At 34.6% G+C, this 17,009-nt stretch overlaps 1 protein-coding gene across 1 annotated transcript in view; it reads left to right on the top strand.

The window, feature by feature from the left end:
* Positions 1–17,009, top strand: part of LOC122789134 (glutamine-rich protein 2-like) — a 137,384-nt gene that overhangs the window by 3,950 nt on the left and 116,425 nt on the right. Inside the window, exon 2 of the mRNA XM_044056358.1 lies at positions 5,288–5,392. Within this exon, the coding sequence (XP_043912293.1) occupies positions 5,288–5,392 (105 nt within the window). The remainder of the gene's footprint in view (positions 1–5,287; positions 5,393–17,009) is intronic.

The raw sequence follows: 17,009 nt of genomic DNA, 5'->3' as shown, positions 1-17,009 counted from the left end.
GCAATAAAAGTGCTTTACCCCAACTCCCACAACTCTCAACCTGTCACCTCAAACATCAGGGACAAGAGCCATAAATTAATGACCTGTTTCAAATACGGTCACCAGACAGAATGTTGGTAACAAGATTTGCAGTAGCTTGTATTTTCTAAAGCATAACAAAATCTGAAACTGTAATGTTTGCCAATGTTTGGTTATTGTAATCAATTACTTTTCCATCGCAAAATCAGAAAATTTAACAGCAATGGCACAAAAGTTAAAATCACGGACATCCCCTGAAAATCAAGGACAGTTGCCAGGAATGCACAGTCCTTACGTTTGCAGACTGGATGCAGGAGAATTGTAAAATTTAATTGAGTGCTTTCATCAGTATTACATTGACTTCATCAGAATAATCAAGTCAAGCACAATCACATCTTAAATACTCAAAGTTAATTAATGTAATTAAACACTTGATGATGACATCAATTTAAGTTAAAATCCACAATTTAAAAAGACAGACTCCCTAAAAATACCGTATGCAAAATCTATCTGGTTATCACAAGATAAATGCATAATAGCCACATAATAGTAAATGTGCATGAATGTCAAACAGCCTAAATACTAACTACCAATACATTGCATAGCATAAATATATGTATATGTATAAACAAATAAAAGATAAATGCATAAGGGTTGTAACCAATCTATTACTTTATCTTTGTTTTAAACAATAATATTATAAATGAAAATCTACTTTCAATTTCAAAAAACTTGTAAGGGAAACAACCTTACTTTGTTATCCTCACTGCACCCTTGGAGAAAGTGTAATCACTTAATATAAAACTGTCTTGTTGTTTCTCCTGGAGTGTGCAGTTTCACATACAATTGACAATAATTGTACTCTTGATGGCTCTGTAATACAATCCATGAAGTTATTTAGCAAAAAGAAAGTCACATATCTCCTTCTCATATGCATTACACCCTCTCAAGTAACACAGTTAATTTATGTCATAATTAAAATAATCCAATGTGATTACAAATGTGTATTTATACTTAACACAAACTGCGTGTGGGATATGGTATTTATAGATGTAGATATAAAACAACAATAATCCTGGAACTGCAAAAACGCTATAACATCAGGCATGTCTTGCATCAAATTTCAGAATTAGGTTTGGCAATTCTATGTACAATCTTATATACAGTATTGTCAAAGGATGAAACCATATACAATGATGTACAATATATCTGCATGTGATGCTTGCCTGGTCTTTGTAATAAATGTAAGTTCAAAGTAATAAATGCTCTTCCAAATCTTTTTCTTTTTTTTGCAAGTGCACCACTTCAAAAAAGATTTGCAAGCTTGACACAACTTATATAACTTGACAAACTAGAAATGGACCACCACACTGTTACAGGATTACAAGTTTTCTTTTAATTTCAAAATATTTAAAAATGTTTATTTCAAAATGTTAAACAGTTTTGGCTTTTGATGATTAAAGCTCTTAATATTTTTAAATAAGTGTTTATGCAGGTCTGTAAAAGTGTAGCATTCTGTTTCTAAGTGAAACCCATCCTTATGTTGCATGATAGCATGCAATTACTTAACTCACCACAAAGTACTAACCAATCACACATTACAGCAGCAGGTGGGTTGGGTGGACTCTAATTTGACTGGCTGCTATGCATCACAGCACAAATGTCCTCATAATGGCTGCATGCATCAAATGTATTTTTTTACAGTAGGAGAAGTTTAAAGCAGAGGTAACAGCCTGCAACCCAGAAGGAGAATGGTGTGTTATCCTGGTTTGTTTTACAAGACAACCTATTGCAGCAACCATCAATAAATGCCCCTTTTTCCCCAAACATCCATTCTTATATGATGCATGTGGATAAAAGTATAAGAGTAATAAAGAGTGAAACATTTTATTCTGTAGTGCCTAGTGTGAGGAGGAAACTAATGAATGAGCAACTTGTGCAATGTGGGTAAGTCAAAGGCTGATCTATGGAACAAAAGTAGAAATAAAATTAATAAAAAATGGATTTGACAATATATTAGGAGGTACAGCCCAAAAGCTTAATAGCATGACTTGTTCCTGGAGTGTGGTAATCTGTAATAGCTCCTTCCAGTTGAGAGAAATCATCTGAGGTAGTTTGATCATCTTATAAAGATGCCATCTGGGCATCTTTATTTATTTATTTGCATTTGTTGACCAGGATAGTCCAGTGGGCCGAGTCGGCCTGTTTTCAGTGGAGGCCCAGGGAGAAAAGCTCCATAAGAAAATCACATCACATTACATTACATTACATTTATATATATGTAAGGTTATATTACATTACTTGTTAATATACAATATTCAGTCCAGTGTATTAGGTAACATTAGTAGAATAGGAAATCATATTATTTATGTTTAAACCAGACTGACAGAGAAAAAGCTCATTAGGTATTCATGTAAGAGACAAAAAGGAGGGTAGGAAACATAATTTAAGGAGGTAATTTAGGTAAGAGCATGAGAGGGACATTCCCATTTGGAAGATAGATGTGAGAAGAGCTGGGTTTTGAAGTTATTATGGTTAGGTATGTTGCGTAGGTGAGAGAGGAGAGAGTTACAAAGTTTGGCTATTGTGCAGGATAGTAGTAGTTGGCCTGGGGGTTGAGAGGGTTTGTGTACTTGAAGCAGGTTTTGGTTCTCGGATCTTAGGGAGCGGAAGGGAGTGTAGTGTGTTAGTGCTGTGGCTAGGGATGGACAGTCAGATGGCTTGAAAATGAGCTTGTGAGTAGTGGTGAGTTGCAGATATCTAAGGTAGTTGGGGAGTTCTAGCCATTTGAGGATGCGTAGTGAGTGGCAGTGATGAGATGAACTTTGGAATTGGTAGCGAATTTGCTAATTTTGTGGTAGCAGGCTTCTAGTTTGGAGTACAGGCCTGGTTGGAGGTTGGTAAATAGGGGAGCATCGCACATAAGAGATGGGAGGAGGAAGGTAGTTGCAAGCATTTGTCGGATATTGGGGCTGACATAGCGATTGTGTCTGTATAGGAGACCAATCTTCTGATGAGTTTTTTTTGATAGCAGAGTATATGTGGGAGTCAAAATTTAGGTTTTCGTCAATTATGATGCCTAGCAGTTTGGTTGAGGGGACTATTTTAATGGAGTTTTATTGCGGCTTGTAATGTAGAACTGGTTTCTGTCTAAAGTGGAATTTCTAGTAGGGGTAAAGATAATTAGTTTTGTTTTGGAGGCATTTAGGGCAAGGTGACTGGCTTTCATCCACGATTCGGTTTTGGAAAAGGCAAGTTGGGCTGTTATTAGCAGTTCAGAGGGGGGGGGGGCTGAGGAGATGATGGTGAAGTCGTCTGCATATTGGATGATGGAGGCTTCAGGGATGGAGACGTGGAAGTTGTTGATAAATATGTTAAAGAGCAGAGGACCTAGAACTGAACCTTGAGGGACCCTGGTGGGTGTGGGTAGGAAAGGAGAGGTAGACTCTTTCCACTGGATGGCTTGTTGGCGACTGGATAGGTAGCTGGTGAACCAGGCAAGGGTGGAGGGAGAGAGATGTAAGGATGGGAGCTGGGATAGAAGTAAGGAATGGGAGATGGTGTTGAATGCTTTTGAAAGGTCTAAGAATAGTGATGATACATATTTGCCATGATCACGTGCTAGCTTGATAGTCTCTAGAAAGGAAAGAAGGGCAGTGATGGCACTGGGTGTGGGAGAGAAGTTTGTTTAGGTTAAGATGTTGCATGATTTGTGCATGGATAGTTTTTTCTAGTATTTTTGAGAGAGGGGAGAGTATGGCTATAGGTCTAAAATTGGTTGTGTCTTTGTTTTTACCACCTTTGTGAAGTGGAATGATATATGCTTGGCCCCAAATGGTTGGGACGTATGATTCCTGTATAGATCTGTTTATGAGAATAGATACAGGATAGGCGATGGTTTCAGCAGATTGTTCGAGGAAGGTGGGTGGTAGATTATCTGGTGCATTACGACAGGGTTTTAGCTTGAGGAGAAGTCATTTCAGTCCTCACTTGAGGAGTTCTTCAGGATGGCCCAATGTAAGGAAGCCCCAGGATATGCTGGATGAATTTTATCTCTGGCTGTGATAGGAATGGTTGATGTTCCCGTAGGATTAAATGGAAATGAAAGCTTGGTCTACCTTGCTTATTTCACTGTCATCATAACTGTCAGTAGGAGAAATGGAAGAAAAATGAATTGAAGACACTTTTGTTGAGTGAAGTGACCATGTAAATCACAATACATTAAGAGCAGAACCAGAGCAGCTGTTACTACTCCTGATTTATTTTGCATCTTGTTCTGTCTGTAAAATCACTGCTCACAGAATGCACCGTCTCTGTAAGAAAATGCATCATTTAGTCATATTATTTACAATTGCAACTATTGTCTTAGATATTTATACATTTTAAGCTTTGGGAGCAAGCACTGGGTACAGTAGGAAATGCTTTAGCTGAAATAAAGTCTGCTCATAGGCTCATAGATTAGTACTAGGCTAACTGCCCTTGCAGGTCATTTAAGCCTAACCAATTACGCCCTGTGAGAATCAAACCCTGTTCTTTGCGTCTGTAAGGTAAACACCTTAACCATTATGCCAGCCTCTAACTTCTACTTGTGTGCTCTCTTTTTGATTGTTTCCTTTTGGCATAATGAGCAGTGCCAAACACAATATTACACAGTCCTTTTTAGAAACAATAAAAATCAGTTTGACAACATTTGTATCTCCAGATGCCAGTCCAACACCCTTGGCAGTGTACTCCACCATTAGTGTTTTTTGCCATCCTTTGTCACAGTACGTAACAGGACTGTGCCAGGGGATTATTTTAACATCTAAAGCTTTTCCTTTTGGCTTTCTGCTTCAGAGTTACTCCTCTTAGCACATAAATCATCCCTGTATGGTTACTATGAGGTGATCTGTGCCTATGAAGGTTGGGCTGAATGTATAACAGGGACAAAAACTTTATTCTCACACTACTCCACACATATGTACCTATGTGATGATGGGTGTTGAGTCTCAAACTACCTTATGCATACAAATCTTTACTAATTCATGAATCTTATCTGAAAAGATTGTTCCTTATAGTTGCGCATGTTTAAACTCTTCTAACACTTATAATTTTCCTGGTAAACTGAATGTGTGTCTTTGTTTAAGTGTGTGTGTGTGTGTGTGTGTGTGTGTGTGTGTGTGTGTGTGTGTGTGTGTGTGTGTGTGTGTGTGTGTGTGCACTGTTCTGTATTTCTATATTCAGTTGTCATATTAGCAGCAAATTATCTAAGTTCTGATTTGTGTTTCAGGCTATGAACCTTCTCCAGGACATTTTCAATGAAATTAGCATACTCAATAAGGAAAAAGAAAACTTGCAGGGAGAAGTTAAACATCTGAAAGAGTTTCTCACACTGGTAAGTCGCCTTATACTTTTATCATCCTCTCTGCAGTAAGTTGTCTGAGGAATGTCAATGTTTGTGTTGTGTTCATTATTTAAAAGGTATGCCTGTGTCACAAGCAGTATGAATGAAACACAAGTGACAGATGTACAGCATACAGGCGACATTATTGTCAGAATACTCTGACACACTGCACAGGAAATATAGAATTACTCCTTTTGAAAACTTAAGTTAAACAAAATCACCCATCAATCTCTGTGAGCTCAGAAAATAGTGTTTACTATGGTAACATACAGGGATGTCAGGATGATTTTTGAAAGCAAGGGTGTAGGCTGTGATAGCTCCCCCCCAAAAAATCAGTTTTGGCTTTTATATTTCAAACAATGCCTTATTTTGTCTGCATTAGAGATTTTTCTGTCCCTGCCATGAACCTGCATATGGCCAACTACCAGTTTACTGTGGAGATTCAGCTGTGCAAACTGACTTAGTATATGACCAGTCACTTCCACTAATTAGCCATTTGAACCCAATGCAAAGTGCTGTGCTGTGAATATTCAAAGCACATATATCGGCTAATTAACAATCCACTTGAAACTGCCTAGAACTCAGATATCTACGTTTTGGAAAAGTAGTTAGCTTAACTGTATAAATCAGGACATGGTGAGTAATAAAAACCATCATTGGCACTACCTTAATTAACATACACTCACATGTTAATTCTTACTGTGATCCTTGCTTTATTGTGCTTAGGAAGAATCTGTATTGGCTTTCAGTGGGCCTAAGAAAGAGACTTAGTCCTATCTGGGAAGCTAGTCTATGGTAAGACACACACACACACACACACACACACACACACACACACACACACACACGCACGCACGCACGCACACACACACACACACACACACACACACACACACACACACACACACACACACACACACACATGCACACGCACACACCTAAAGGAAATTCAGAAGATTATCAATTTGCTCTTCTGGATGTTTTTATGATGTATGAGGAAGCTGAAGACCCAGGGAAAAACTTAAGATATATGGTGGACATGTGGATTGCGTGCATAAGCAGACCCATCTCACCTCCATTCCTAAGGTTAAAAGGACATGTTGTGCATATGAAACAGGCTGCAGTTTAACCAGTGAGCTCAAATACATGACATCTGGGACAAGGAATGTCATTTAAATGTAAAAGTTTAATCTGCTTAACATAAATAAATAAATCTTGGAATTTACACTTCAGTTTCTTACCCTGTCCAAACACAGACAATGCAGACTTCATTACAATAACATTGTGGGCATGATTTGGGAGATTTCTGTTGCAGCATTAGAGCTAAAAAAAAAAAAAAACTCCTGTTCGTCTCATAGATTAATTACACCAAATCAATGTCTACCAGTTTAAAATGACATTAATTATACATTTGACTAATCAGCCCTCGTGCTGTCAATCTAAAAGTTCTTATTTGTCATTATTTTATTAGAAACTAGTTAGAACAAAGATATCTGTTAGCCTTAATAAAAAAAGCTCTACAGTCATCCACTGCATTTCTTTACTCCACGTCCAGCATGGCCCTCTTTATAATGATACCAAATTGTCCCAGTATCACATATCCCAAAAGTGACAAAGGCTGAGGTGTCCAATCTCTCCAGAGACAAAAACGAAAATTTCCTGAAAAGAAGGTGTTTGTCAGCATTTTATTTTATTTCTATAATCTTAAAATGAAGCAATGGCCCTTTCTCATCCCAGGTACTCTTTCATGTCCCTCCTGCTACAGATCTACTTCCACTCTATTTTTTTTTTAATTTAATGATTTGTTAACCAGGTAAGTGGTCTGATCCATAGAACCTTCTCAGCTATGAACTAGGGTACAGGAATAAAAGTTAATTCAATGTTATGTTTAGTCTAGAAGGAAGAGCAGTGGAATTACTAGGAAGGGGAAGAGATGGATGGGAACTACATTCCTTAAAGAAGGAAAAAGCACAGGGATGAAATAGGCTGCCTCGTAGGTTCTGAAGACTTCAACAGGTGTGCTTGGTGGATCACCTTAAAGGTATTTTCAGCAGAGCACTGACTAGTATGGAAGTGATGGAGAATGCGCATTGGCAAGAGTGGCAGCTTTGTATAAGGTAGGGAACAAGAAAGCCCCAGACAACTTGTTAGCCTAACAACAATTGTAGGGAAAGTCATGGGAAAAATTTAAAGGTAAGGCATGTGTTTTCCTAAGAGACAGAATTCTCCAACAGGTGTTCATACCTAAAAGGAGCTGTCAGTCGAATGTTGGTTATGGAAGACCATAATGATGATTACTGGTAGGTATAGTTTACCAAGACTTTTGCAAAGCCCCTGACTCAGAATCACAGAGGCAGATACTGTCACAACTGTATGGGACGGGTAGGACTGAGAGAGGTGAACTGGACTGCTGCATTATTAAGGGCAGAGCGTAGAGGGCTGTGGGTAAGCAGGTGTTGTTTGATGTAAGGCAGGCGACTGACACAGTATTGCAGGGGTCAGGGGTCAGTCTTTGGTCTGGTACTCTTCACTGTGCTTGTTTCACATGCATTTGAGAGAAAGAGAATATGTGCTGTTTTAAAGAGCACAAAAGAGTTGTTAGTAGTTTGAAGGGATAATAGTGGACTTGCTAAGATTAATTTCAGGGCGTAAAAGTACTCACAGCTCTCACATATATTAGTGTTTATATTAGACAGTAAAGTTATAGATGAGAACTAAGTATATGCTAGAAGAAAATACCTGTGTAGCTGATGAGAATTACATGGTGAAAAGAGGAGACATATGAGTAAAGGAATGAAGAGAATGTAGGAATAAAAGAGACTTCATTTGCTAAAAGAAAGATAGGAGATAGATAGATAGATAGATAGATAGATAGATAGATAGAGAAATAGATAGAGAAATAGATAGATAGAAAGAAAGATAAATAGATAGATAGATAGATAGATATATAGATAGATAGATAGATAGATAGATAGATAGATAGATAGATAGATAGATAAAAAGTCAGGCTGGTCCTGCTGTTGCAGTGACTACCAGCAGAGCAGGGAAGATTTAGGTACCATTAATAAATTCACTTGTTTATAGTCCTTGAAGGCATGTTATGCTGAAATGTTAGACAGCGTGTTCCCAGTGTGAACTCTTTCACATGAAGAACAAGAAGTTTTCAGGGCAGAAGTGCAGTTCAGCACAACTGTACTGTAAATATATCTCCAGAGGTTCTTACTCTCCAGCCATGTACCATTTATTGCATTATTTGTTGTACAAAGATGCCATCTACTGGCTGATCTTATTTCAGTGTACTATTCATATAAACACATTGGCAGATGTTTTTGTTTCTTTTACACATCTCTGTAATTATATCAATGAGAAAAACCACAAATCATGTTCATTTAAAATCCTAGTGAATCCATGTGCAGTGTATCCTAAGCAAACTAAAAACAGTGTAATGTTTAAGTTACTTCTAATACGGTTTTAATTTCTGTCATTTGACTGGTTGCTAGAAATACATTAAAGTTTTATTAGTATTTATGTACTTTTTCTAAGGTGGACAGGCTTTTCAAAAGATCACATTTGCTGCCATTGAGTTTGTTATAGCTAAATACTGCTCCATGTAGCTAGTTGACCTCAGATCATCTGATACATGTAAGTAGGCATTGTAGAGATAACTCCTCAGAGCTTGCATTAATTCAGATTTAGCCTAGGAAAGTATGATGTGCTTATGCAGTCATTTTTGTGTTTAACATACATCATGATTTCTTTAACTGAGTTGCAAGTGAATAACAAGGCATTATACACTGTGCATTATACTATTCTAATGCATGGCTGGTAGGGAATTTTGAGTCATGAGGCCAGCACTTCGTTGCAAACATCCCTTTCTGTAGTCATATACTGCTCTCTGTTGGCTAGTTAGCCTCAATCACCTGATACGTATAGTATGCATTTCAGGCCCTCAGAGCTTGTTTTCAAATGCAATCTAATGAGGTATTATATGCTTATCTAGTCATTTTTGTGTTTAATCCATGAAATCATGATTTATTTAATGGTATTCTTAGTAAATAACAAGGCAGATTGCTGTTTAGACCATTTTAATACATGGCTGGTAGGGTATTGTGGGGCATGAGGCAAACACTCTACTGCTTCCTTCCCTTTTATGTGTATCTCATAACAATCTTAATATGCCTTGTAGCACTTAGGAAACAGACAAGCATGCTTTTATTCAGATTTGCTTTTCAGTCTGTGTTACATAATTTTAATACATGGCAAGCATCCAGCCAGAAAAGACCATCCATCTCATAACGTAATAAAAGATCATCTACTTCATAATGTTATTTAATCCTGCCAAACTTACAGTATTGTACTGCAAATGGTAATTTCGAAATACAGGCAAATTCTGTTTAGTAAATATGTCCCAGTACAAAGGCAGACAAAAAGATCAAACAGCTGGCATTCATATGTAGTAACTCACCAACAAGCTCCGACAGGCAGGCACTACTTTGGCAACCAACATTCTGAAAACAATTTCATATTAAATGTACGTTTTGAGAAATAGTAGAACTGAAGCTTATAATACTTTATTAGACACCAAACCAAAAAACACTGGGGCCAGATACTGACTTTCAAATTATTTTTCCAGGACAGCTACTGCCTTTGTCTGTGTTAAGCAGTTTTTTAACCCTCTATTCTGTTACAGTGCACCCATATCTAGCCAAGTGGGAGAACCCAAAGTGCATAATCATTGGCTAAAAACAGCCTAAAATTCCCCATAAAGTGTGCTCTTCAATTTCCAGTCAGAAATGGAATAATAGCATCCCAAATAGCGATGTTTCCTTTAACCTTGACTATTACATGTAACAATCCATTATTAAAATCAACAGAAATACTACCATCAATCCAAATCTTGCAAACAGAAGTGTTAACATCCAGAAGGCCATTTCATTTAGGACATTTTCTACATCTAAGGAATGGAAATCCCTTGCCAGAATGCATTTATTTATTTACTTTTGTTGACTTTGTTAGTCCCACTTGGCATGGCTTATTTTAAGGGGAGACTCAAGGTACTAGTTATATTAACTATGGAAATGTATGCTGACTTATTAGAATCATCTTAAATCATGTTACTTTTGTGGGGACCTTAATCTTTGGCATCTTACTGTACATAACAAAGATGTATGCAATGTGGTGAAAAGGAACATAAGAAAAACTGTGTTTACAAATGCAGGAGGTATGGAGAGATCAGGCACTTTTGATGTGATTGCAAAATGAATAAGGATACAGAAAATGGGGGAAATGCAATAGAGAACATTAAACCAAAATAACATATGGAAAGTAAACAGAATAATATTGAAGAAACAAAACATACAGAATAAAATTAAACATAATCAATTGAGAGAAGACTTCCAAACAAAAAAAAAAATTAGATAAGACTGAAAATGTATGTGGTGTATTACAAACTGATAAACACAGTGGAGAACAATTGCAGATGGGAAAAAAACAGAATATTGAAAATATGATAGGCGACGATGAAAGAAAAAAATGGAATAGCTGAAAAGAATATTGGAAAAAAGATAACTTGCTGTAATATCACTTAATATGAATAGTATAAGTATAATAAATGACTTGAGAAGATTGGTTATATAGAAGTGTTGCAAAAATACATATGCAGATGCTATATGATTCGAGTGATAGATGAAAGCTATATTTCCAAAGAAAGAGAAAAAGGTAATTTTAAGAAAATACTACTACTGTACACGGTCTTTTGGAACAAAATAATGTAGATGAATTTTTTTGAAGAAATCATAAAGCACATATACTTGATTATGGAAATAATAATAATAATAATAATAATAATGGGAGACTTTAACTGGAATGTAAGAAAGCAAAAAGGAAAATGGGGTAAGACATAAAACATTTCATGAGATAACAGACTGATTAGATTATGCACTCAAAAACAATAAATAAGTAGAAGGTGAGATGTATATTGCAAGTGCTTCTGACCATTTGGCATTGAGGAGTGTGTTTGGACAGGATGAAGAAGAAATATGGTAGGAAAAGGTTTAACAAGGTTGATGGATAAATTAACAGAAATAGAAGAGTTAAAGCAATTGTTAGATTTATTATTGGAAGAGTATGGAAGTGTGAGATATTTAAATCATTGGCAAAGTTGTACGTAGCATTTAAAGGTAAATAAAAAATACTTTATTATGGAAAAACAGAGTATGCAAAAAAAAAAATATATATATATATATATATATATATATATATATATATATATATATATATATCACTCAGCAATTAAGGGACAGTCCTCTGTAAAATGCAATCCTATGTAAAATAGTCAGTAGTTAAAGGGTTAGAGAATTCATTTTACAGAGGACTGTCCGTTAATTGCTGAGTGATATGGCTTTTTTATTGTTGCATATAAAAGCCCATATCTATGTTACTAGCAAAATTATTTACAAACTTCTTTAAGGCTGCATTGCCACCCTCAAAGAAAAAGGAATACCTACATGTAATTAAAATAATGTATGTCAGTTTTATGCTTTGACATATACAAAGAAATAAAATATAATTTTATATAGAAATACACTAGCTTTAAATATTTATGTTTGTGATAGCAACTAAAATCAATACATTTATTTTCTGCTGAACTTTTTTAAATACTGCATTCTGGCAATTTACAAAGGCCATTCTGTCATGAAGCCTATGTTATCTTTGCATGACAATGTTTTTTCTCTAATGCCTTATTACATTTTCATAGTAACACCACTCAGTAATTCCACTTGTATTTTATTTTGCAGAGTCTAATAGCTTTTTGTGAATGGGGACAAAGAATGTCAAACATGGGTATGGCTGTCAGAGCATCTAAAGTAAATGTATTTTGCTACACAATATAGAATGATAGAAGTATCCCTTTTTGTACTAGAAAAGAGCATTATTTTGTCTTTCATTTCACAGGAACACACCAACGATATGATCTGGATATACTCAGAGTTTATTAGCCTTTAAAAAGACAAAATATAGATTTTCTTTGAACCATATCACAAAAACAGAGTGAACATTTTATTTTATGGTGCTAAACACTGTGCTGTTACTCTGATGCTTACTGTGATGGCTCTGAAGTATTCTTAAGACACTCAGTCTTGCTGGGTGGGTTTTGCTGAAATCAAAGTCTGGTTATAGTTGCATTCACAGTCTGTTGCATACAGCAACCTGCAGAATATACACTGATGAGAGAATATACTGTGTAGCACCAACCTCAGAGCAGTAACAATTTTTATAACAAACCACACAGACTAATGTTGCAGCTTCAGGTACTGTTCTATTTTACTTCTTGAACATGGATGATGTGAGAGATACAATATTACCTCGGAACAAGTGTGTGTTCCTACACAGATATCTCTAACAATGTTATCTGCTATAGTCTCTTTATACTGTTCTAGTCACACAATTCAAATCCTGTTTTTCTCTTGGTATTCTATTTTGGACTTTGTATGAGAATATCTGTTTGCTGATGTTTACAGAAAAATATGTTTTTATCCTGTAATGGTATTGTCTTTTAAGGAACCATCTTGTGCAAATGCTGACTTGGTCATTCAAACTTCCTCGCTTAACAATGTCATATGATAGAAACATGCAAAGATTGTTTTCCTGCTATCCATTCTTTACAGAAGCAGGTTCCTGTTTTTTTACATTCTTGCCACGTCTGTAAGAGGTCAGCTTTCTTGCTGACAGTGTACTGATTCTGAGGAAAACATGTCCATTAAGCAAATTCCTTATTTTCCAGGCCACAGTCATTTTAGTATGGATGCTGATCACATATTACTAAACTCTATTTCTAAATTTAAGCAAGCTTTATTTTATTTCTTATTTATGTTGCATATTTCTAGCAGAATTACTTTCAACCTTAAAACCTTGTTGAGCATAATCTTACAATTCCCTCTTTTTATTTTAAAACATACTCAAAACACTTTATACTGATATGTATTTTTGATCACATTATATAGAAAACACATTAAGAAAAAAACTTTAGTCTTCTTTTGATACAAGTCAAAATGCAATTTTATATAGGTAATACAATCATATCATGTATTACTACCAAAAACTGAATGTATAATTTAGACTAACAACTTTTTTCTTTTGCAGACCATTCTGTGAAAATATTTCACCAGTTATGAACTGTCTGCTTTAGTTTTATTTTTTAACTTGATTAATTTATTATTTTGCAATCACAGAATTTCATTTAGGACTTAGAACTGTTTCATTAACTCTTTGCAACTGTTGAATTAACTCTTTACTTTTATTGATCATTTTATATCAAAAGATTAGAGATATACTAATATCAGACAAGAACTATGTGCTACTCCAAGCATTTATACACTGCTGAAAATATATAATTTCCATGTCATTTTAACCATAATATTGTGGTCATGTTTCTGAATTGCCCATTAACACATTGGTAAAGTACTGAACTGGGCTTAAATATTTGAATGTAATTATTTCAGTATATTTAATACTTGAGGGTTAAAAAAAAACATGATTTATACACTAAAGAATGGTATGTACATATTAGTCCATTAGCTGTATGAATACAATATTTTAATATATTTTTTCTCTAACTGGGGTAACCAATACTAGTACAAATAAAATGATGGTCCAAAACCAATAATAAGACTCCAACTTAAAACCAGTGATAATATTACAACTTAACAAATTACTTTTGAACTTATTACAATGTATCCTGAACAGTATGTATTTACACAGACTGTTTGCTATTTATGCATTTCAATCTAATAGCTATCCTGGACCCATTTTTTAAAACATGGTTTTTCACACATATTCATTACTAGACATTAATTTAATTTGTACTGAATTATTTTGTACATACAAAGACCTTAAAGTACACTTAGTCCAATCTACAAATTTAGTAACATTAACATCAAGCAGAATCTTGGACTAGTTGAATTGCCACCAAAGGCATCGTATTAAACTGTATACCCAGCAATTAGAAACATTCATGCTTTTACATATTAACATTGTCTTGCCAAAAACATATTAAAAAATAGTGACCATTCTTGCTCAATTTTTATATATCTTTACTCTCTCTTGTATAGCTTTAATAAAGCAATTTTAAGCCATTTCTTGTATACCTTTACAGTTTAACAGGTTATAAATACAATTTAATACTAAACAATACAATAATAACTAGCATGATAGCTATTCGCAACTTGTAAAAGATCTTATCTTGTCAGGTTTAATCCAGTGTTTCTAATGCATTAATACCTGTTTTCCCCTCCCCCTAAAAGAGTATTGTCAAGAAGGAATGAGATATTATTTCTTCCTGTAGCTTTATTTTAGACCCTTTTGCAATACTGATCACACAGTCAATGTAAGACCGAGAAAGTACCCCTCCCCCTGTAATATTGCAGTATTATTTATTTGCTTTATAATGTATGTCAGCCCAACACTTTGGTTATACATTTGCTTTATTAGGTTATTAAACTATAGACCTTTGCCTGATTTGATCATTTTGGCTGTTTTCAATGACAGAATATATATTTTTTCTGCTGCCTTTGCTGTCTACTACTACTAGTAGTTATTTGTACCCTCCTGTATAGTTTATTTGAATTGTATGTATACTATAACCCATCTGTTGGCTGTACTTGATGTAACTGAGGTTTTTTACTTTTAACATTTACCTGCAAACAGATTATCAGTGACATATATGCACAATTATGATTTTTTATTATAATTATCAAATAGTGTTGCATGTGAACATTTAACAATTATGTTTTAATAACAATACGTTTTTAGAAAAGCTCAAGCCACTTGTCTGGCAATCAGTCTTGTTTTTTACTTTATCTGTCCAACATTTCCTGTAACTATTCACCCAGTCTAGGAAGGTCTGAGCTCACATTTCAGACTCTGTAGCTATAGTTAACTCTTTTAGCATTTTTCTTTTAATCATCTGTTAATAAACTTGTAATTTAATAGTAAAATGCAGTTATAAAACACTTAGTATTATATTTGTGATTTGCATAACTATGCATTTATACTACATAACCAGACATTGTTTTACAATTAGCTTACATATTTTTTTACTTGGATTTCAGTATTTGTTTATTTATTTAACTGTTCTGCCATTCATTTTACAAAGGCTGCTTGACTAATACCATCTGTGATTTTATTTCTTTTTAAAATTTAGAACTTTAACTGTTTGGTGTGGTGTTACTATACAATTATAAAAAAAAAATGTAAAAAAAAAAAAAAAAACAAATAGATATTAGCTTAACTAACACATGTTTATATTTACATTATTTATATTTGCTGTTGTCTGCCTGTTATTCTTGTGCATTGTAACATATAATAGGGGTTGGGAGGGTGGCTTAATGGCTAAGGTGTTTGCCTTACAAACACAAGGTGCAGGGTTTGAGTCTCACAAGTTAATAGTAAAATGCAGTTATAAAACACTTAGTGTTATATTTGTGATTTGCATAACTATGCATTTATACTACATAACCAGACATTGTTTTACAATTAGCTTACATATTTTTTTACTTGGATTTCAGTATTTGTTTATTTATTTAACTGTTCTGCCATTCATTTTACAAAGGCTGCTTGACTAATACCATCTGTGATTTTATTTCTTTTTAAAATTTAGAACTTTAACTGTTTGGTGTGGTGTTACTATACAATTATAAAAAAAAATGTAAAAAAAAAAAAAAAACAAATAGATATTAGCTTAACTAACACATGTTTATATTTACATTATTTATATTTGCTGTTGTCTGCCTGTTATTCTTGTGCATTGTAACATATAATAGGGGTTGGGAGGGTGGCTTAATGGCTAAGGTGTTTGCCTTACAAACACAAGGTGCAGGGTTTGAGTCTCACAAGGGATAATTGGCTAACCTTAAAATGGCTTGCAAGGGCAGTTAGCTTAGTACTAACCTATGAACCTATATGTACTTTAGATGAAAAGAAAATGTATGCATGTCAGTCTTGTGACTTTATTTGATTTTTACTGTTATTAATTATTTTTATTTAATTTTATGCACTAGAACTGTTTTGTGTACCTTTTGATTATGCTATGAGAATGGCAGTCATTTTCTCTACTTTACTGTAGCACTGATAAATGTCTTGCTTTAACTGAATGGAAGTTTTAAATATTTGAGAATGATTTGTCCAGACATTAGATTTTACCATCCTACCATGTATGCTTAACCATTTTCAAAACACAAACATATTATAAAATATATATCTTTTGTACAGATTAGCTGCAGTTTCCTGATCTTTCCTAATGTTCTCTTAAGCTCAGCTGTTGTATTTAGGAAGTCAGTCTCTGTCAGTTCAGCTAATTTATTTCCTTTATCTTGTAACTGCTGTTCAAGAGCTTCCTGTAATGTTGCATGGTCTAAAACTCCTATGCACTTTTGAAAAGATGTATGCATATCTTGTCTAAACTTCCTGAACTCATCGTGTCTGTCTCTTAGACGTTTATTACATTATTTTGTAACAAAATGTACTAGAGGTCCTGTCAGTAACTGATTTGACTCCTGTTGTAACTCTGAAATAAACCTTTTACATGTGGTGACAGGACATAACTGTTCAA

This window comes from Protopterus annectens, chromosome 14.part0 (genome assembly GCF_019279795.1).
Source record: "Protopterus annectens isolate FY-2018-M chromosome 14.part0, PAN1.0, whole genome shotgun sequence".
NCBI classification, from domain to species: Eukaryota; Metazoa; Chordata; order Ceratodontiformes; family Protopteridae; genus Protopterus; species Protopterus annectens.
Note: the sequence above shows the minus strand (reverse complement) of the source record. Positions and strands in the feature narration are given on the sequence as shown.